A 22803-nucleotide genomic window follows, 5' to 3' on the forward strand; every position below is an offset into this window, starting at 1 on the left:
CACACTCTGATCACCCAACAGTTTTGGATTTTGTCCACAAGGTGTTAAATTCACCCCAAAGTCTTCCGATGCATTCTGTGTTTTCGCTGTGAACCTGTTAACCAATTAGGCAATTACCACTAATGGGTGATTTGCCATCAACCAGAGTTACCCCTAATTGTGCATTTGAGCAAACAGGTGTGGACTACGCAGGACCCATTTCAATTTGGTTGTATAGATTACAGCAATTTAAAAGCTCTCTCACAGTTCGTGTTGAGAGGATTGTGTGCTGCTCTTTACTTAGTTTACGGCATTAACTTTGTAGGATTGTTCAGACAGCTCACTTACGTTTTCCAGCACCTCCTGAAATCCACATTCTTGCAAGATTTTGCATTGGCACATTCCATTGTTTTTCACTTCCTCTTACTTCTAAGTCCACACCAAGAATAATTGTGGGAGGTTGCTGTGAAATTGGCCAAATACCATCTCCGTTGTGTTGTTGGCGACCAGGTTCTCACTCTAGAACAGTTGATGACACTTTGTGCCAGAGTCGAGGCTGTCTTGAACTCCAGACCATTAACTCCCATATTGTCTGACCCTCATGCATTGACTCCTGGACATTTTCTGATTGAGCTCCGCTTGTTGCTGTACCAGTACCAGATGAGATGACCAGACGATTTGCATTTCCAAAAGATAGAAGATGGTTGTTTGCACCCTCGCTGGTACAGGGAATATCTACAGCAGATGCAGTCCAGAGGAAAGTGGATCACCCAGAAGCCTGGACTCAAAGTGGGTGACCTTGTCCTCATTGGAGAAGAACGTGTGCCACCTCAAGGGTGGTGCATGGCCAGAGTGGTTAAGGTTCATCCAGGCAAAGATGGAGTAGTCATGGTTGATACAGTGTGCACACAGAAGGGAGAACTTAGTCGTCCAGTGCATACGTTATACAGACTACCTGTTCAATAACTAATGCAGTTTCTGTCAATATGGTGCATTGTTAATTGTGTGACTTAATATGTGTGTAAATTCTTTGTGGAGACCTCAAGTATGTCTCGGTGGGCAGTATGTTTGGAACTTTTTTGTTTATGGTGGGGATTTTTGTTTCAATTGTTACAAACATTGTGTGTAGTCACAATGGCCAAAAGCTGGAAACAGTTATAATCAGTGTTTCAAGATGGCAGGCAAGTAGTGGTTGTACTCGCGTGTGGTCCTCCGGAATTTGTGTGATTTGAACATAACTTACACCAACAACTACTCTGAAAAGGTGTCAAAATTTGGTGCAGTTACATGTACTTCACCAAAAGCCATAGCAAATTTATTTCAATTCTCCGATTGTGGTATGTTTCCATATCTAATGACTTCACTATTGTTCAGACGTAAATCTAGATTTAAAAAATCTCTCTCTAACAATCTATTCTTTTCCTCCTCATCTCATTCTCTTGTTCCATCTTTTACTCTCTAAGTACAGCCTTCCATATCCAAATGTTATTGCTCTCTCACTATTTCAACAATTTCTTTTTAATGTACATATTTACATATAATATTTTGGATAACTAATTTTGTGAACTGAATTTTTATTTCTCTTAGTAATGACATATCAGTCTAAGAATTATTATAATATTGTACAGTTTCTAAATAATATGGAGACAAAACATGGTGAAATTACTTACTCAAAAGAGGGTACAAAAACATGTGCATGCATGCGTGCACACACACACACACACACACAATACACAGTAACTGTACCTTTCACTGCTGCTAGATGCTCTGTGTAAGTCTGGATTGGTGACAGCGAATGGAGGTTCCAAACATACAGGCGATTGTCGTTGCCCCCGGAAGCCAAGCACTGGTTGTCGGGAGACCATTTCAAGCCACAAACCTTTGAAAATCATACACAGTGGTATCCCAGGTAAACAAAGTTTTAGTGCCGGCTTCAAGTGTAATTCTAAACAAGATTACACCAATACCTTTATGATAATGACCTCATAACCTTAAAATTTATTTTTTGGACAGTGAAAAAAGACAAAACAGGTGTTTAAGTACAAAAAATTGTAAATCTAGTTTTGTAAGTGGTATCGGAAATTGCAGGAAGCCTTTACCATTGACATTACAGCATAAAATTATAATGTCATTGCTGGAAGTCAAATGCAAACACTACACTCCAGATCTGTGTGATGGGAGAGCCATTGTCACCCTTAGCACCCCAGCACTTATAGAGCTCATGTGCTCAGCCAGGTGACCCCCTTAACACAGTATACAGAATGTCTACAATCTCAGGACCTCTTCACAAACTTTTAAAAAAATTTTCCTACAAGTTTTGGTTTCAAAAAGAGTGATTTTCAAATCTAGATATACATCTAAAACAGGGCCGGCGCGTCCATATAGGCGAACTAGGCAACCGCCTAGGGCGCCAAGTAGCTGGGGGCGGTGCAGCACGACACATAACAGCTGATATAATATGTTTAACGATTATTGAAACTAGATGAAAATGGATTTTTGTATCAGTTTGGAATGTTTATATTGATATAAGTAATTATTTAAAGTCCACGGTGACCTGTTTATGATTTGTAATAAGTAGAAAAGTAAAGTTGAGAGTGATTTGGGTGGCTATGAACAGTAATATGCTTGAAAGACGATGAGGGTATTAATTCGAGCAGGAAGCGGCGCCGGAAAGCAAGGACGGGGGAAACTATGAACTCTTGTTGCTTATTTTACTCATTTATCGTGGTAGGTATCAACTGACTGGGGCATGGTGTAACTTAGAGGATGGGCGCCAAGGATGGCAATACCTCCAGCCTCCACCCTCCACCCCCTCATCGGTTGTGACTTTAAATGTGCTGTCCTTTGTCGCAGCAGCAGGTGTACCGGCGAGGCACCCCACTACCTTTCTTTTTCTCGTGTTTCTCGTGATAGAGTATCACACATTTTTATCAGAATCTTGAATAACACCCTTCAAACAGTAACTGTATACGTGTTATCATCACTGCCAGGCTGCCAGCTGTGGCTCCTACACCTACACAAGAAAGACTCAGTCTGTATTGTGAACTGAATGCGTATCCAGTTTTCTCAGTTACCGATGAGCTTTATTCTTCCTAAAATGTACATTTAGGTGCCACTGGTTGACCTAAGGCAATTTTGACATCCACAATGTTTTTGTTTAGGCTTTTTTCGTATTTTAGTGTGTATTAAGCCAAGATGGAAGTAGCTCTGAAGACGTGATATTTTCGTACAGTGCAACAGGTATGGTTGGTTTAAATTTTACTCATTATAAATGGTTGGTTAAAACATTGTCAATTTATTGCTGCACTTGAATTTATTAATTTATAACATAAATGTGTGCCATTGGTCGTGCTGGTTTTCTCGGGGATCTCCCCATTTCCCCCAACCCTTTCATTCCAGTGCTGCTCCATACTTAATCTCATGTCACATCACACCAATGCTACAGGCCTAAGGCCTGCCTCCCTCGTGCTGTTTTACACGTTGGAGGCTTAGATGCGAGGCAGCAATAAGAACCACTAGACGCACGCGCCTAGTGTCATTTCGCCCCTATGCACAAGGTGCTAAACTGGCACGCAGTGTTGCCATTGTATCGCTGGAAAAGCGGTCATACTATAATTTTATTGCTGGAAAAAAAGGAAGTACTAAAGTTAACTGTAGGTTTAATTTATTTTGTATCAACCTGAATAAGAGATTTTGTGATATAGCTGTGCGAAAGGTAATTTTAAGTCATGTTGGAGGGCTCGGAAAAGCATTTCCAATGCCCCTTAAGTTTTTTCAATTTATGTACTTAATAACCCTTCTCTGGAATGTGTTTTCTTTTTATATACAGGTACATTGAAAAAAATTGGTTGTCAGTTAAGTCGGTTTACGGACGATAGTTTAATGTGACAACGTCATAACAAAACATTGATGAAATGATTGCATACATTTATGAATAAAATTGAATCATTTTTATTTTAATAATAAAAGAATAAATACTTGAAATTATACTACTAATCAGATTTTTAAAATGCAAGAATAATTAACCTTTATTGCCAAAATTGTTGTTGTAATAAGCAATGAAAACCACATTAACTTTTCACTTCACTTTATAAACAGTCGACGAAACAGTTCATGTGTAGATGACTTGTAATTAATTTTAAAAACTGGCGTTTAGCTATAAATTTTAAATATAATTATGAACAAGTTTTCATATAAATAATCTGTAATCAAATATCTATCATCAATTATATGAATCACCATAATTTTTTAGTCAATTATGACATAACCTATTATTACTGCACTCGTCGACAGCGTAACGGAACAATGAGCGTAACGGGACACAGCGCAACAGAACAATGAATGTAACGGGACACAGCATAACAGAACCATGAGCGTAATGGGACACAGCGTAATGGAACAATGTGCGTAACGGGACACTATTTCGTGCTTGGTTGGAACATGAAAAATGGATCATTTAAATTTTGCACGTAATTGTGTTAGTAATTTAAGAGTTCAACCATTGATGTACTGCCACTACCTTTACTGTGATTCTCTGGCAGTTAATATGTTATAATTTTTTTTTAAATTATGAAGTTGTAAAAAAAATTACTATTTTCCATTGAGTGTGTAAAAAGTATAAAGCTAAATAATAAAAAAACACAAGCCTGCTTACATTTGATTGTTGACAAAATCTTAGGCTTACGTGATGTATTTTGAGGCAAGGAAAATTTTTTTGGTGGTGGTCGGCCGGGGGGTGGGGGGGGGAGGGGGGCGTTAAGGTTTTTTGCCTAGGGCGCCAATTTACCTTGCACCAGCCCTGATCTAAAACTAGACATAATCAAAGTCAATGGGAAATTTTCTACAATTTGCAGCAAAGTAGTTTTTTTTAAGCAGGAAAGCCAAAAAAATTTCAGAGATAATATCTAGATGTGACAATAAACCAAAGTGAGGCATCAAAAAACTAAATTTAAGTTAGCAGCACTGTTGCAGTTTATTTAGGGACTTTTCCCCGACTTTCGTGACCAGTCCTTCAGTTTCCTTGCTGTTCCGTGACTTTCGGCACTTAGGAAACATGATGTAGATACACTGATATACTCATTAACTTGCAAAATACCCACACTTATTTGATATTTCTACTTAAAAACAAAACAAGACAGATTATGTTAAACCATCATAAAAACTTTAACACTTTTACCGAAACCCCGGTCTCACAGACCGCTAGGAAATTGTACATCTTAATGTTGGCAACACTAGTGGGACGTCTCGGGTCCACCTCCTTAGTACCTTCCCCCCACCCTCCCCTCCTACTGCTGACACATCCTTTGATCAGTTTGAGTGCGGCACTTGACCTTGACTGAGCCCTAATCGTAAACAAACCTGTCTCCCTGACCGATGGTTTCTGTAAGTGTAGTGGTGACGCGCGGTCACACAGACAGAGGGTTTCTGTTTATGTTTGAACTGATTTATTTTTTTAGTTTTTAGTTACGTTGTAGGATTTAAAGTAGTGTGTATAACATTTTAGGCTGAATCTGTGTGTAAGATATTGTTTTGTACTATGGATGAGGATCAGGGTGGTAGTAATCAAAACCGACCCCCAAGACGTTTGGACCCTAGTGATCCACGGTTTGGTGATATTATCCGAGATTTGTTGCATAATGATGTCCCTGACGATGAAACAAGCAGTGTAAGTGAAGTGGACGACTCCGACGAAGATCCCGACTTCATTTTACTAGGGCGCGAAGGACAAGTTATAGATGACAGTTCTGAGGAAGAAGATGAAATTATGTTAGAAGAGGATGCTTCGAACGAACCAATAGTGGATCAAGCTAATCAAGCTGTAAGAGAAGTCTTTTTTCATTGAAAGAACTAAGAAGACTGAGCTAGTAGTGCCAAACGCATGGACCAACAAGCCACCACCCCGAAACGTGAGAACACCTGCTAGGAACATTATTAGGGGCTTACCTGGATTACAAGCACGAGGTAGAACACTCGGAAACCAACCAAGCAAAAAAGAGGTATGGCAGCTATTGTTTGATGACGTAATTATGAACATGATCCTGGTAAACACCAACATAAAACTTGAAGCCGTAAGAGCAGGTTTGTCAGTTACGACTAAAAAAAACAACTATAGAGATACAGACATTGAGGAGCTCAACGCTCTAATTGGATTATTGCTGGCATCATCAGTTTTATCTTCAAATGAAGAGAAAATAACTTCTGTATTTACAAAAGATCATTATAGTAGACCAATTTATTCAGCAACTATGTCCATCAAACGATTCGAGATACTTCTAATGTGTCTACGCTTCGATGATTTTAGAACACGTAATCAAAGAAGAGTAACAGACAAAGCTTCTCCTATATCTGAAATACAGTATTTGGAAATTTCATTGAAAACTGCAAAAGATCGTACTCAGTATCTTCTGAGGTAACGATTGATGAGATGCTCGTACCTTTTCGAGGGCGGTGCGGGTTTAAGGTGTTTATGCCAAAAAAACCTAAGAAATATGGAATCAAAGTCATGTGTCCATGTGATGCTAAAAACTCCTATCTTCTAAATGCTTAAATCTACACCGGAAAGAGTTCTGATTCCGTGGGACTGAGTGAGACAGAAAAAACCCTTGCCATACCAACTCAATCTGTAGTAAGACTTTGCAAACCGATCGTAAACAGTAACAAAAACGTTACTGCAGATAATTGGTTTAGCTCACTTGAAGTTGTAGATGAGTTACTGAAAAGAAAACTCACTTACGTCGGCACAGTACGAAAAGACAAGAAGGCTATCCCCGAAGGTTTTCTACAAGATCCTGTACGTCCAGTTGGCTCATCATTGTATGGATTTAGAGACAGAATTACTTTACTGAGCTATGTGCCAAAGAAAAACCGAGCTGTTATCCTCATTTCATCGAGGCATCATTCAACTGAAACAAACGAGAATAAACGCAAGCCTGAGATAATAGCGCATTATAATGCAACTAAATGTGGAGTTGACATTATGGACATGAAGTGTGCTATCAATTCTTCGAGCCGGCGAACAAGAAGATGGCCAGTAGCAATGTTCTACAGAATGCTGAATATTGGTTCCGTGAATTCGTTCATCCTGTACATGAGCTACAAGAACTCTTCTCTTCTGACACGATTCGAGTTCATAAAACAGTTGAGTTTTGAGCTCATCAAACCCCATCTTCAAAAAAGGTTCTTTCTTCCAAGCCTTCAACGAACCCTGAAAGAAGACATCAGAAGAGTGCTTGGAAATGACGTGCCAGCCGAAGAACGTAGAGGCAAGGGAGAAGGAGACGAAGCTGACGCTGGACCGAGTGACAAAATGGAGAAGAGGAAAACCTGCAGTACGTGCCCAAGTGCAAAGAAAAGGAAGACGGCCTACAGGTGCATACTTTGTTCAAAGGCTATCTGTCTGGAGTGCAGTAGAAAACTTTGCTTGGAATGTGCAAAGGAAGTCATCTCCTAATCAGGTGATGTTTTTATTTTCTTTGAACATTTGAAAAACATTTGAAAATTCATTGAACATTCTAAAACATAATATTTTGATCTTATAATGATTTTTTTCATACGAAATAAATGTAGTTTTTGGCTCAATTGGTTTTATTCTTTCAATAAACACCATTTTTCATACTATATAGGGTAATTACCATTAAAACCTAATGGAATCATGGGTTATATTATATTGAGGTCTGACCGAGGGTTTCGGTTAGTGGTGTGAGGCCTAGGGTTTCGGTAAAAGTGTTAAAGGTATAAATGCTACAGGCTTCAAATTCCAAAATTCCCTGACATTTCCAGGTTTTCCCGACCTGAGTTGAAAAACTTCCCTGATGTCATACACAAACAATCCTGCAGCACAACTTGATTTAACACTTTTTCTGTAGGAAAGAAGATTGTATTTGCAGTTCAAATGTCCCCATTTTCATATTAAATAATATGCATACCTAAATGAATTAATGATTACATAATAATTACATAATAAAACATCTTTTCTCAGAAGAAACACAAGTACAGGATTTCAACTGCACCTATAATAAGTTTTTATTCAACAGAACTCACCCTATTCAAATTAATTATTGGACATTCTCAAGGAAAGCCTCATTTCTGGGAAAAAAGTTATAAGTTGCATTTTTATTCCCTGACACAATTTACAATCATTCAAGTTTTTTACCAGTAGTTTACCACTCTGAGTAGTTAGGTTAGCTATACTACAATTAGAGTGCTATAATAATCAGTTGGAATAGGTTGGCTACATTAAAAATACTTTGAACGTATTTGAACGATTGGTTATAAATTACCTATTTTAGCTAACCTAACCTAAAATTTGATTTTAAAATTAATAATACTGAAGTAGAAACCACTTAATAGAATAACATGTATAAAAAAATTCATAAATTATTTTTAATCACAAATAATATAAACTATAATTATTTATTTCATATTTACCTGAGGTTACCAGTTACAGTTGAGGTTAACTGGTTTTGAAACCTAGTTTCACGAGTCACAAATTTCATACAGATGCCCCTGAAGATTTATCTATTATGGTTATGCCACTCACTTCCTCGCACATAGTGTAGTTTTTCTCAAATTGTTCTAGTTTTAAATTTTTTTATGATTCCTGCACAATATGTGCAGTCTGGTTATTTGTTTTGTATATTTTGTTAAATATTATCACATACGCCCAAACTGTTCGTAACTTTATTTATATTAATACGCAAAAGTTGGTAATCTCCAGAATTACTGTAAATAAATTCAGTGTTGAATTATTTACTGATGAGACACGCCCATTAAAATAAAAGGCAGCATAGTAAAATAAACACAGTTTGAGACCAAAATATGTGTTTGCAAGCAATTACAATAGATTCACCTGAAAAAATTGAGTAAAGGCTATCAAACTTGTACGTAAAAATGTGTAAATAATTTTTTTTACCTTGTTAAACTACGCGTTTACAGAAAAAAGCCTGAGAATTCATGAAAAGAAGGAAACGCACCTCTTGTCTATGGCCAACGAGTCGTCTTTCGGACACCACCCTCGGTGTCCGAACGTCACGCTGTAAAATCAGTCTGTCTCTGCTTCCCGATGACAGGATGTCACCATTCCACGCCAGCGCGCCCACACGGGCAGAGTGGCCCTGCATTTTGTTCACTTGTTTGTTGACCGCAACGTCCCACACCTGGACGTAACCGTGGTGCGTTCCGACAGCAACCAGATTGCCCTAGATCAAAACAATGGACAATACAAATTGCATGCTTGCATTCATAATCAACAAACAGTAGTCTTATTGTGTACCTACCGTACAGCTGATGATACAAAACTGACAATTTTTTCACACTAACACAATCAGAAGTAAAACTTTTAAATACTTTATGCCACCCAAATTTTTTCATAGTTTTGATACATAATTTTATTTTCAAAAATTAAACACTTTTCAGTTATAGAAACTATAATGAAAACAAGAAAGTCACTTGCAAATGGACTAGGGCACTGCCCTTAATTTTTAATATTTCACTTTGGCTTCACCCGCCATTTTGGATTATTGTATTTTTACGTCATTATTTTAGTTTTATTACCATTCCTAGATTTTTCACTATTTAACCATTCAAGCATTGTATAGTTAATTTTTTTTGCCACATACATTCGTCACATGATCTGCTATTTTTATTATTTTGCCTGACTAATTTTGACACTGTCACTCACTGAAGTCAGTTTTCTAGATTTCCACATTAAGGCCTGTGCAAATATCAGTTTTTTAAAGTTTTAATTTTATTTGATTACAAATATTAAATATTCTCAAATAGTGAAGACTGCATTTTAATATGAAGTGTGGAGAAAATATTTTCTTTCATCATTATTTATGACAATTTTAAAGTCATAACTAAACAAATACTTGTACGTTACATTTCACGATAATGGTTATAAATAAGTCTTAAACACAACTGCTTCAGAATTTTAGAGTATTTATTTTTCAACAGGTTGCAAAATGCTATGCTTACCTTGTTTTCAGCTGATTATATTGGTTCCCAGTCTGAACTTTAGCAGTTCTGCTGTTCACGTGTACATGTTCAAATAAACGATGGGTGGTTATGCTCGGTCCATTAAGGGGCCCACCTAGTCAAGGGTGTATTTGTATTAGTGAGGTGGGATGATAAATGTGATGATGATACTTCTAGTGCGGTAATCTCCTCTAAGCACAAGGCTGAGTATTAGCACACATTCTTCTCATCGTGCATGAAAACTATGAGATCTGAGAGGTTTCCATAACATTACATGGCGGAGAAATTTTAACAACCCAGATTACAGCCTTCCTCATGCAATCCAGTAATAATAATTTGCTATAAATTTTTTGTCATATTTCAGGTTAGATTTAAAGTTTTTCTTTTTCAAAGTTATTATGAAAATAATTCTCCTGGTTTATTGTTTTTATTTTTAAAATTCACAAGTTTATTTTTCTCGTAATTTTTTGCTGGCTTCTTTGTGTGGGAAGGCATGCTGACGTAGTTAGCCTTTGTTTTTCCACGCCCGAGGCTTTGTTTCACACGCTAGGCATGTGAGTCACGGTCACGGGAGTGGGAGAGAGAGACAAAATCGCTGCGTCGTGGGAACAGAAGTAAGCATTTCGTGGACGCTTCTGTTGATATATGCAGTGATTGGCTGAAAATTACGTCAGCGAGCCCAGGACACTGCCCTCACAAAGGGAAGGAAGGTTGTAAAATCAGTCATTGTCTGAGCACCGTGCCGAGAGGTCATGGTCGGGCGATGGCTCGCATCATTTTGCAATGTTATATTGAACTAAAACTTAACGGCTACGGTCCGGGCCTAACAACCTTTTTTTTCTCTTCGGACATTTAAATAAATTAGAAATTTTTGACCGTAGTCGTAGGCAAAGCTCACAGCGAGGCGACAAAGTGTTTTGTCCAACCGTCGCTGCCCGGAACTTATTCGGGCAATATAATGTAATTTGTAATAAGTCTACGTGTTTTATTCCCTTTATGGAAGTACCGGTTAAATTTTTGTTGTGTGCTCTGTTGTGCTAAATATTTTGTGATTTTTAAATGAATAATTAAAACCAGGTAATACATTGAACATTGTTTATAAATTTCTTCTTTCTTCGTGACCTGCAACCTGTATGTTCCACTCATCACCTAATTTGAGCTAGCCGGAGGTGGTGAGTGGTGACAAAATGAAGATAATGGTGTAATGGAAGGCCCTTGAGTGCATTCTTAAATGCTGTACGTAAATAGACACCACTCTGATGTCTTGAGCAGTTTTCAAATTGTGTGGTTTTTTTCTGAAGCTGTATAGGCAACGTGCATGTGTTTGAAAATCATACTGGTGGCACTGCATAATGTATTAAAAGTAGAAGTAATTCGGCAAATGTATTTTCTTCTTCCATCCTATCAAGTAACTTCTGAGTTAAATAATTTATCACTATTTTTTTTCCTACTATTTTGTTTCCATAAATTGACGGTGGAAGAAATATTATAAATAGAAAATGTCCTTGCCCGGCAGGAATTGGAAACTTCTGTAAACGCACTGCTGCAGTCTTTACTGAATTAACTATGAGCGTATTATTTCAAAAACTGATGTTCCCACACATGAGGAAAACCATGTTCAACTAACTGTAAAAGAAAAGTATTCTAGGGGAAAGTGAATAAAAAACATATTCCCTCAAATATTACCCACAAACGTAAAATCTTATGTGTGAGCAATGCAAAGGCCTTAAGATTTCTGTAACAACATACAACCAGGCAATGGTTCTATGAAAGAAAACTCCATCTCAGCGAGCTGAAAAAAAAAAAATTGCTTGTTTGTAAATTCTTTTTCAGCAGATTCTCATTAAATTATTACAGTTGGTGTCGCCGCACCAAATGTGAAATATGGAAAATATTTTAAACCTCAATCATCAAAGAAAATATTATACTGTAACATTGCAGAATCCCTGTCCCCTACTAAAAATAACATTTTGTCCGAGAATGTTTTATGTTAATATTTATTTTGATTTGTAACTATTTTTATTAGTTTTTGGTTTACTATTCTTAAGCATTTCAACATTTCAAGTATTTCATTTGAGTTCGACAGTTATTTTATTATTACATATTAATTTGGATTATGTTTAACTGAATTTTGTGTTTTTATTATTTGTTTAATTATAATGTACATAATAGCTTAAAATTATAATATGTATTAATTATGTATTGTTAAATTTCAAAGCATATTCTGGGCAGCGAGAATAAGAACATTCTAGAAGCATTGAAAAGAATGGAAGACACGGGCGTGACACACTGTCGCCAGCAGGTCCGTTTTCACGCCTCAAGTTAGTGCGTTGTTGGAAATTCCCAGCACGTGGACGTGTTACTATGCAGTATGAAACTAGAATTTTCGCTGGGCGCTGTCTCACCAGCCAATCAGGGCGAACCTGGAGGTGGCGTGATGTGTCTCCCCAAGCCAGTATTTTTCAGAAAATAATGTGATGGGTCAGTTGGCCCACGGGGTTGCCTCCCTTTGTTTTGTTCTTGTAAAGGGACGGTAACTGCGTGGTGTGAGTTCAGTAACAGACTACAGTCGGTCGTCGTCAGTAGTCGGCGGCAGTCGGCAGTTGTTTCAGTTATATAGTTGTTGTGTCGTCGTCGGACCGGTATGACGTCCGGCTGCGGCAACTCATGATAAAAAATGTAACTTTTAAAGAAATGTGAAACGTAATTTTTAAAACAATGTAAAGTTCAAAAGTAATAAATCGGAACCAACTCTGGAATGTAACAATACAATATAGGTGTACGTTGTGGTCTGATAGTTCACGGCTTTATGGTAGCCCAAATTGATTGTAGTTAGTGCAGGGAGGGCTGAAAGATTATTAAAAGTTATGTATCTCATTTTATGCAGTAATAAGTGCATAATAGAAGCTGTAGTAAATATTAATACCATGCTTTGTACCCAGTGTCAGCTACTAATGTATAAAAAAGGTATTGGTAGATGTGATTTGTAGTTTTACATTAGAAAACACATGTATGCACAACATTAGCAGAGAATAGTGATGGGATTTTCGATACTTCGATACCTGACGGTATCGAAAAGTATCGAGTATCGGAACTGTAAGTTCAATACATGTTTTTGATACCGGAATGCTTGTTCATTTGTATTGAATTAAGTTTTGAATTGCCATCGTACAAAATACAACTACAGTAGAACCTCGATGATACATTTCCGTTTGATACATTTTCCCGTGTCATACGCCGATTAATTTTGGTCCCGCCGAAAGTACTATATTTACAATGGTTTACTTTCCCGGACATACACTTATAAAATCATTAATTTCCCGTTTCATCCATTTTTACGAAGCGGAAAAGTCCTAAAATGCACGAATTTTTTTGTTATATTCCTCCTGATAAACTACGTTTTAGTGCTTTTAATTTGAAAAACGTTCATTGTTTACCTTTGCAAACGTAAGAAAATAACTTTATTACACCATAGATATGGATAGTATCAGGAAGACTGTGCACTTCGCTAGTAGCATCTATGGCCAGCACCAAGCAAGACTAGTGGTGCAAACTAGCAATGATTATGAAAATAGTGCACGCGCTTTACCAAGGCACGGATCTCATATTTTGTGCATTCATTAATCTTTGAACTGAATATACCAGTTTGTTATTGTTTTCTTACGATTGATTGTTTTGTAATTTACGTTTCTCAAGTTAAAATTTTATTGAAAATTGTTCTGTTGCATAAAATTATTTGTAAAATGAAACAAACAAGCAAAAATTTCTGATTTTCTTTTTACAATAGCCTAATATTTTTTTATTTCTATTTTAGGCTAGGTGACTTTCCCCCCCCCCCCCCCCCCTCCAAGAAAGGACTTCATAACATTTTGTAAGGCCACTGTTTCTCATTTTGTATTTCACTTCTATTTTTTATATTGATTTTTATACTCAAGTCTTTAAAGTTGTTTGCAGTTTGTATTTTTGTAATAAAGAGGGAATTTATATAGTATAAAACTAATTTATGATATTTGTAATAATTGTTACTTAATGGGAAAATATTTTTCCCTGGAGTATCGAAAATATCTAAAGTATCGAACTGAAAAAACAATACAGAATCGAGTATCGAAAATGTGGTATCGTCCCACCTCTAGCAGAGAACTTAACGTATGTTGAGAATTGCATTGATAAAATAGAAACATATCAGCACAGCTCTAGAAAAAATGTATTTGTTTAGTGCTCTTTTAATTAGCGCTCTGTTTTCCTGGAATAAATTAGAGCATTACTTTAAGGTACGGATGTATCGTTATACTTGCCAGCAACTGCTGACTGCTACACTTTCTAGGTAAAATTTGCATGTCCTTTTTCGGCAGCAAAAGAGTTTACAAGCCTGAGACAGGCCGCAGCCGGCTCACCCGCTCGTTCCAGGCGACGGACGTGACGGAGTTGGCATCACCCGACAGGTCGCAGAGGCGCGTCACCTGGCTGGTGCAGGCGGACCACAGGTAGACACAGCTGCCCAGCCCCACCCCCAGCACGTTCTGAGACGACCAGTCCACCAGGTTCAGGTAGAAGTCATCCTGCAGCTCTGGGGCGTCCAGCACCTGCCCACAAGACACGCTCCTCTGTGCCATACACTGCTATACAGAGAATTGTTTATTCTTTAATAATTAGAGACAAGATTTTACGGTTTTATTTTTAAGCCAATTTCATATTTAAAACAGGATGTATCAGTGATTTAAAATGTTTATTTTATGGTCATATGCTACTGCTGGTTAAGTCAAAACTAAATTTTAATCAATCTTCCCCAACGCAAGAATCATTCAAAGAACGTAAACTTCAGTGTTATTGATTTTTAGTTATATTAATTCCTTATTCTTATTTATAAGTATTACTTTATGCGTATTTCAACAAAATAGTAGCATTATGAGTGATACATGACGCACTTATATGACAAAATAATTCGTAATAAGCAGGTCTAGAGTAGAACTATCGAGAATAAAAATAAATCAACTAGTGTAGGAATGTTTGAAAAATTTAACGTCAGGAATATGAAAACGAGTAATTCATAATGGATGCATGCTCAAATAAAATAAAATTTATTTATTTTCTAATCCACTTAGATGATAAATTTTGTTATAAACTTTACAAACTTATTGCTGAATAAATTATTTTCACAGATTTAAGTGACTTAAGTTACGTTAAAATGCTGAATAATTTCAAGGTTTTAGGTGCAAGTCACCATAAAATATTGTCCCTATTTATAATATTTTGCTCATTAATGGTCCCACTTTTATGCCGTTAAACTAATCTGTGGGAAGTGGGGTTGACATAAAGTATTTGCTATTTGAACTTAGAACCCAGAACACCTTCGCATCTACAGAGGTTTACTAGGAAAAAATAAAAACCACAGTAATATTCAGTTAATAAGTTTCTCACGGGCCTTATTAACTGAGTATTACTGTGGCTTCTTTTAAGTTTCTCACGGGACTTAAAAGTTTCAGATTGCATGCCTTGTTGGGTATTCTATTTTTTATGACACTACTTTTGTCTCAGGGCTAGTCCAATAGGTTTGATGCCAGTGCTCTATTGCATTTGTTGTTTGGTCTCCCATTTTGAAATCAGAAGTTTATGGAACCTTATTTGCAAATAGTAATTCATGCAACTTATCATCATAATTATAATTCATGTGACTTTTTTCAACCCTTATTAGATAACATTCAGTAAATATCTGGTGACTAAACATAAAATCCAAGTGAGCTATCATGAGTGATAGAATTAGGTACAAGAATAGCAGTTGATGACAAGAAAATTAAAAAGTAACCATCATGACATGTACAAGAATAGCAGTTGATGACAAGAAAATTAAAAAGTAACCATCATGACATGTGTGACAGAGCCTTCAAACGGAGTACTTCTTGAAAGTATTAAATTTATTGGTCAAATGCAAAACAAAACTACTCACACTTAAAATGAAGGAAAACTTGAAAGTCTTAAAACTGTTGCAATGTACACAAATCTAGACTACAATACTGAGCCTGAACACCAGGTATCAGTTGATATTCGCCCTTAATAATGACAGTAACAAGGATGTAGTCTCAAACCAGAAGCCAAGAAGTAATTAATGTTTACCAAAATTATAATAATATATCAAACTAGTTAGTTGTAGGGGCACTTAGGTGCCCGTTAAAAAATGATAAATACAACAAACACTTTAATTTAATATATGCTAGATATTTATTAAAAATTCAATTTCTTTTAATAATGTGCAAATTAAAATTACTTCATATACAGGATAATTATAAAGTCAGTGTAACATTTCAAAAAATCGGTACAGTGAAATGACTAAGAATTATGTAACAAATTATATACCACATGAAAGAAAAACACTCAAAGTTTTTTTTTTCACTAGTTATAAATGTTCTATGTGTCCACCTTTTGTCACATGACACACATCTAATCGATAGTCCAATTCTGCCCATACCCGACCCAGAATATCAGCAGTTATGGTAAGAGCAGCTGCTACGATGGGGTGTCTCAATTCGTCAAGGTTCTGTGGTAGAGGTGGAACATAAACACTATCCTTGATGTATCCCCACAAGAAAAAATTGCAAGGTGTCAAGTCCGGTGATCGTGGTGGCCACGGGAGTAGCACTTGGTCAGCGGCCGCCCCACGGCCCATCCAGCGATGTGGCAACGTCTCATTCAGATAATCTCGTACCACATTGTGGTAATGAGGTGGAGCACCATCTTGTTGGAAATGAAGTCCCTGCTATCAGCTTCAAGTTGTGGCATAAGCCACAATTGCAGCATGTCGAGGTAGGTGATACCAGTGACAGTTCTCTCAGCAAAGAAGAAGGGGCCATAAGCTGTCTTGTTTGACATGGAACAGAACACGTTAACTTTTGGCGAATCTCGGACGTGTTCGAGAGTTGCATATGGATTCTCTGTCCCCCAAATGCGTGTGTTGTGTCGGTTGACTCTTCCTGAGAGATGAAAAGTTTAATTTGCTTGCAAAGTCATCGTCTTCAAGACGGTTCTGCATGGCAATGCAGAACTGCAGTCGGAGCAATTTGTCACCGTGGCTGATGGCTTGCAGAAGCTGCAATTTGTACGGCTTAAAGTCTTAATCGCTTACGAAGAATTTTCCACACTGTTGGCTGAGGGATGTTCTATTCTGCACTAGCCCGATAAGTTGACTTCTTGGGACTACGCACCATCACGTCCCGTACACAATCTACTGCCTGTTGGGACACGCCTGGCCAACCCGACCGTTTTGCGTCGCACAAACAGCCATCTTCCTCGAATTTCTTGTACCACTTCATTATGCTATTGTAAACTGGTGGTGTTTTGTTAAACTTGCCACAGAATGCTCTTTGGACACTCACTACCGATTCGCTACGGGCATATTCAAGCACACAAAAGGCTTTCTCTGCCTGGTTCGCAGCCATTTTCAGCAACTACATGCACTAGCGCCCCTGTCAGTTGTTTTTTAAAATAGCTTTTTGGCGCTACATTCAAAAAAACTTTGAGAGTTGTTCTTTCATGCGGTATATAATTTGTTACGTTATTCTACGGATTTTATGAAATGTTTCACGGTCTTTATAATTATCCTATATATATATATATATATATATATATATATATATATATATATATATATATATATATATATATATATATATATATATATATATATATATATATATATATATATATATATATATATATATATATATATATATATATATATATATATATATATATATATATATATATATATATATATATATATATATATATATATATATATATATAATGATAAAAACATTCTGCCAAAAAAATTGTTTTTAATGAACAAACCTCTAGAATAACTACATTGTGTGTGAATTGTCTCATTCAATAATAGCTAATGAATTATACAACATAAGCAATCAAAATTGATTTTCAATGATAAATTAAATATTTACTTAGTTTGAGAAATTTAAATCAAATTAAAAAATTAAAAGAATTATTTAAACCTCACAAATTTAAAAAAACATTTCTTGAACTTCTAGCACCTTCCTTTAGTGAAAAATTCAAATGCACTTCTTAACACATACAAAAAATGATGAAAGAGTTGCTGTGTGTAAAACAGCAAGTGTGGCTTCTTGCAGAGTGCCACCCCCAGACTCCTGGTGGGCGACTTTCCGCAGAACGCTGGCATTCTGCAGTTTGACGCTAACTTACAGCGTTACAGGGTCAGTCAGTGAGTCGGTGATGAGTGTCAAAATATTTTATGTAGTAGACTCCCGAATATCCAGGGTAATGACTGGCAACGGATTCACAGATAACCAAAAATCACAGTTAAAGCAATATTTAAAAAAAACTGAAAATTTTTTAGCCTGACCATTTAGACAGACACCATAACTTTGTCCCTCAAAGTAACGCCCTAATTCGGTCCAATAAAACAGAGTGCTAATCAAAACAGCACTAGTCACATACATGTTTTCCATAAGAGAGTATTCCAAACAAAATAATTCATTTTCTAAATAGGTAAGTGTGACTGCTGACTACCATTTTAATCAAGACACTACTCCCATTACAACTAATTTACAGCACTAATACGTATCTAAATACATTTGAAGTACATTTAAATAAATTTTTAATAACATTTAAAGATTAAATAACGTAAAATTAAATTTAAAAATTCACATACTGCATTGTTTACATATAGGTCTTAGGCATAACTTTTTTTTTCCTATGTAGGCACTACCAACATTTCTGAGTTACAAAATAATAATGTTATTGATATAGAAGATATATTTCAGTTCTAAAAATAATTTAAAAAGCACAAACTTAAAGTTTTATATTAGTAGAAAGATTAATTAGCATGTTAATGTAATTCCAGAGTCTGTTGTTTACTAAATTTGTAGTCATGATTTGCCACTAGAGCATCCTAGTGACGCAAGGTAAACTAGCCCTGAAAGCTTCTGGCTTCTCTCTCCAGAGCTACTGTTGACATGCAGGATGGTGGAATATAAACGTTTGTTGAACACTTGGGTGGCATCTGAAATAATTATGCAATGAAGGAAGCAAAGAGCTATTGAGGAAAAGCAAAATATTGTTCGTTTGTTAGTAATATTATTAATTCATTGCATTACTAATTTATTGCACTGTATTTAATGCTGCACAAGTGGTGTTGCCATTGTGCGTGCATGAAAACAAAAAAAGATCAAAAATTATTTTTGTTTTTATGATTTATGAAAGTGAAATATGGCACGATTAATCTGCAAACCGGATAACTAGCACCCAGATAATATGGAGTTTACTGTATATAAAATTTAACACTTAAAATTAATTTGATACTAAAATTATTTGGCTAAAGGTTTTACCAGTAGCATGTACTTAATACTGAATTATAAAGAAAACTAAAAAGATCTAAAAAGGCTCAAAATAGTGCATATCAAACACTACAATTTTACGTTTTTTTTTGCTGTAACTATCAGTAAGTGACTTTCGTACCCACACCCACATTGGGCCTGTGTCTTTTTTCAGCGGCATTGTAACATTTAAATTTAAAAGTAATTAGGGACCACCTGAGTATTTAGAAAGACTCCAACAACAAAAGGGTGTGGGCCCAAAACAAAACAAATAACCTCTGTTAAAATCTCAAAAAGCAGAGTATTAAGGCAACGTGATAATAGCATAAAAGATAAAACTCACAGAGTAACTTCCTGGGCGTTTAATAGCAATTTAAAAGTAAATAAATCCATATCACAAACCAATGTTTACAAAAAATACAAATGACAATATGTTTCTTTTTTGTTTCAAAAGTTACTTTAAAAAATACTTCAAAATTGTTATTAAATGCCCAGGAAGTTACTCTGTGATTTCTATCTTTTATGCTACAGCTACTGTAACGTTGCCTTAATACTCTGCTTTTTGAACTTTGAACAGCAATAATTTGTTTTGTTTTGAGCTCATACCCTTTTGATGTTGGAGCCTTTTTTAATGCTCAGGCAGCCATTAATTACTTGGAAATTTAAATGTTATGATGCCACTGAGGATAGACGGAGGCCCAGTGTGGGTGTAGGGACGAAAGTCACTCACTGGTAGTTACAGCAGCAACTTTCAGATAATGTACCAAGCTTAGAATTTTAAAAATAAATTACACACATTAAGTTTATGCCTTTGTTTTAAATGGTGGAATTTTGAGACTGCAAAATAATAAAGTTTTGTGCAGGAAAAATTTTAAAACCATGAATGTAACAAGGTTCTGCTGTACATAGAAAGCTTATTATTTAAAATATTTATTTATTTATTTTTAATTTGTTACATGCCCACCAACAGTTGTTAAACGTTTGTGGTGGGCACAACACATATAAACAGGTACACAGTTATCACTGCCAATATGTGGACTCCCACCATCGTCGGTACCATTGCACACAGAACGTCTCAAAATGTCCAAAACACGAGGGCAAGAGTAGCAGACATTAGCAATGAACATATAATTACTTATTAATAAACACCAAAAAATGTAAATAGAACTTAAAACTAAACATGACGAACAAGATAGTAATGTTTATAAAAACATTATATGGATACAAACTTAGTACTTGGATTTTTAAAAATGTGATAGAAGTGTTAGGAAAGAATAATTTTTTTTTAATACAAGAATTAATTCAGTAATTCGAGAAGAGTTCTACGATCAGCTAAAGGAACGTAACTGTGAGTAGAGGAGAATTTTAAATTTAAAAGTTTCATAATTTCATTTTGAATTGATTCAATTTTAACAGAACCAGAGGAATTGATTCAATTTCAAATTATTGAACAATATTTTAATTTAGACCTAATTAAAGAAAAATATAGAATAAGAATGGAATAAGAACTGGTAGAGTAAAAAGTGATGTATTTAATTAAACTTCTTGAACTATTAAGTAATCTATGTGGAGGTGAAAATATTATTTTGAGTCAAAAATTATGCCCAAATATTTTAAGGAAGATGCTTTATGAATTATAGTATAGTCTAGTTTATAATCAAAAGACATGGAAAAATATTTCCTAGTAAAGGATATAATTTTGGTTTTTTCCTTGTTGAGAGGTATTATATTAAGATTACACCAATTAAAGATTGCATTAATGTCTGACTGAAGTAAAAGACAGTCATTAAGGGAAGTGATGGTTCTACAAATTTTTAAATCATCCACATACAGTAATCCCGATGAATGGAACAAAATATTTTTTTTTTATTTTATTTATTTATTTAAATTTGTTACATGCCCACCGACAGTCTTGGGACTTTAGAGGTGGGCACGACACAAAACAAGTACAACACAAAACAAGCAAAAACAAACACTATCACAATAGAGACAGCACAGGATAAACACAAAACATGAAAATAGAAATGATATAAATACCAAAAGGACAAGATAACATGACACATTACTTAGCGAAATGTTAATTACATAATTATTAAACTATACACAAAATATATAAAAAAAAAATGGATAATACAAAATATAAAATGTGAGTAGAGGACAAGTTAAGAGGATAAATTTTTAAGTTTAGACAATTGATTATTATTGTGATTCCTAACTAATCTGTATATTATGTCATTAAAGTTATGTAGAGTACAATATGTTTGGTATAAATGAGAATTAAATTGTGGTATTTTTAACCCAGTGGTTTCAAGGAGATAAGTACAGTTAATTTTAGCGTTAAAACAATTTTCAACAAACAGAGAATCTAAATAGACTCTACGTGCACCAAGAGGAGTTAATGCAGGTGAAGGAAGGTTTTTTAAGTTTATTAAATTAATTAATTTTGTTTGTATACTTTCTAGTTTATTTGCATCGGCCGACTTGATGTCATTCCAGATTACTGAACAATATTCTAATTTGGACCTTATTAAGGCAAAATACAGGGATAGAATTGAGTCTGAATTGGTAGCATAAAAAGTAATAAATTTGATCATAGCAAGGGTTTTGCGGGAAGACATGTATAAATAGTTTACATGATTATGGAAAAATAATTTAGAATCTAAAATAACACTAAGATCCTTAATTGCTGAACATTTCGTGATTACAGAGTTTTCTAAAATATAATCAAAATTAAGTGGTTGATATTTCCTTGTAAAGGATATAACAAATGTTTTGTGTTTATTTAGTGTAACCAGATTAAATTTACACCAGTTGTTTACTTGGGAAATGTCATTTTGTAATAAAATACAGTCATTCTGTGTTATTATATTCCTAAATATTTTTAGATCATCGGCAAAAAGTACTCCTGTAGAATGGTTGAGAATTTGAGGTAGGTCGTTTATATATAAATTAAAAAGAAGAGGCGATAATGTACCTCCTTGAGGGACACCAGAAGAGATACTAAACAGGGAAGAATTGTGGTTATTAATTGTAACATAAAAACTTCTATTAGTTAAGTAATTAGAAAACCAGTTTGTAAAATTTTGAGTTAAACCAAAGTTAAATAATTTTTTAAGAAGTATAGAATGGTTCACAGTATCAAAGGCCTTGGCTAAATCAAAATAACAGGCATCCACTTGCCCTCTGTTGGTAACCACTCTGTGTATAGGATTTAAAAAAGTAAGCAAGTTAGTGGTGGTCGATAAACCTTTCCTAAAACCATGCTGACTGTTCGATAAACTGTTCTTAAGCTGGAAATTTAAAAATCTAAAAATTATTTTTTCAAATATTTTAGAAAAACCATTGAGTAGAGAAATAGGCCTATAATTGTTAACATTCTGTTTAGAGCCTTTTTTGTGGATAGGTATCACCTTAGCAGTTTTCCATTTCTCCGGGAAAACAGATGATTGTAAACTAAAATTAAAAATATGCAGCAAAAGAGGGACTAATAATTCAGAGCAACCTTTTA

At 35.3% G+C, this 22803-nt stretch overlaps 1 protein-coding gene across 2 annotated transcripts in view; it reads right to left on the bottom strand.

The window, feature by feature from the left end:
• LOC134546359 (fizzy-related protein homolog) overlaps positions 1–22803 on the bottom strand; it is a 63600-nt gene that overhangs the window by 24846 nt on the left and 15951 nt on the right. For both annotated transcript variants that reach the window (XM_063389148.1, XM_063389149.1), the window contains 3 exons: positions 14349–14537; positions 8952–9176; positions 1726–1858 (listed from right to left, as the gene is read on the bottom strand). In XM_063389148.1, the coding sequence (XP_063245218.1) occupies positions 1726–1858; positions 8952–9176; positions 14349–14537 (547 nt within the window). The remainder of the gene's footprint in view (positions 1–1725; positions 1859–8951; positions 9177–14348; positions 14538–22803) is intronic.

The sequence above is a fragment of the Bacillus rossius genome, chromosome 1 (assembly GCF_032445375.1).
Source record: "Bacillus rossius redtenbacheri isolate Brsri chromosome 1, Brsri_v3, whole genome shotgun sequence".
NCBI classification, from domain to species: domain Eukaryota; kingdom Metazoa; phylum Arthropoda; class Insecta; order Phasmatodea; family Bacillidae; genus Bacillus; species Bacillus rossius.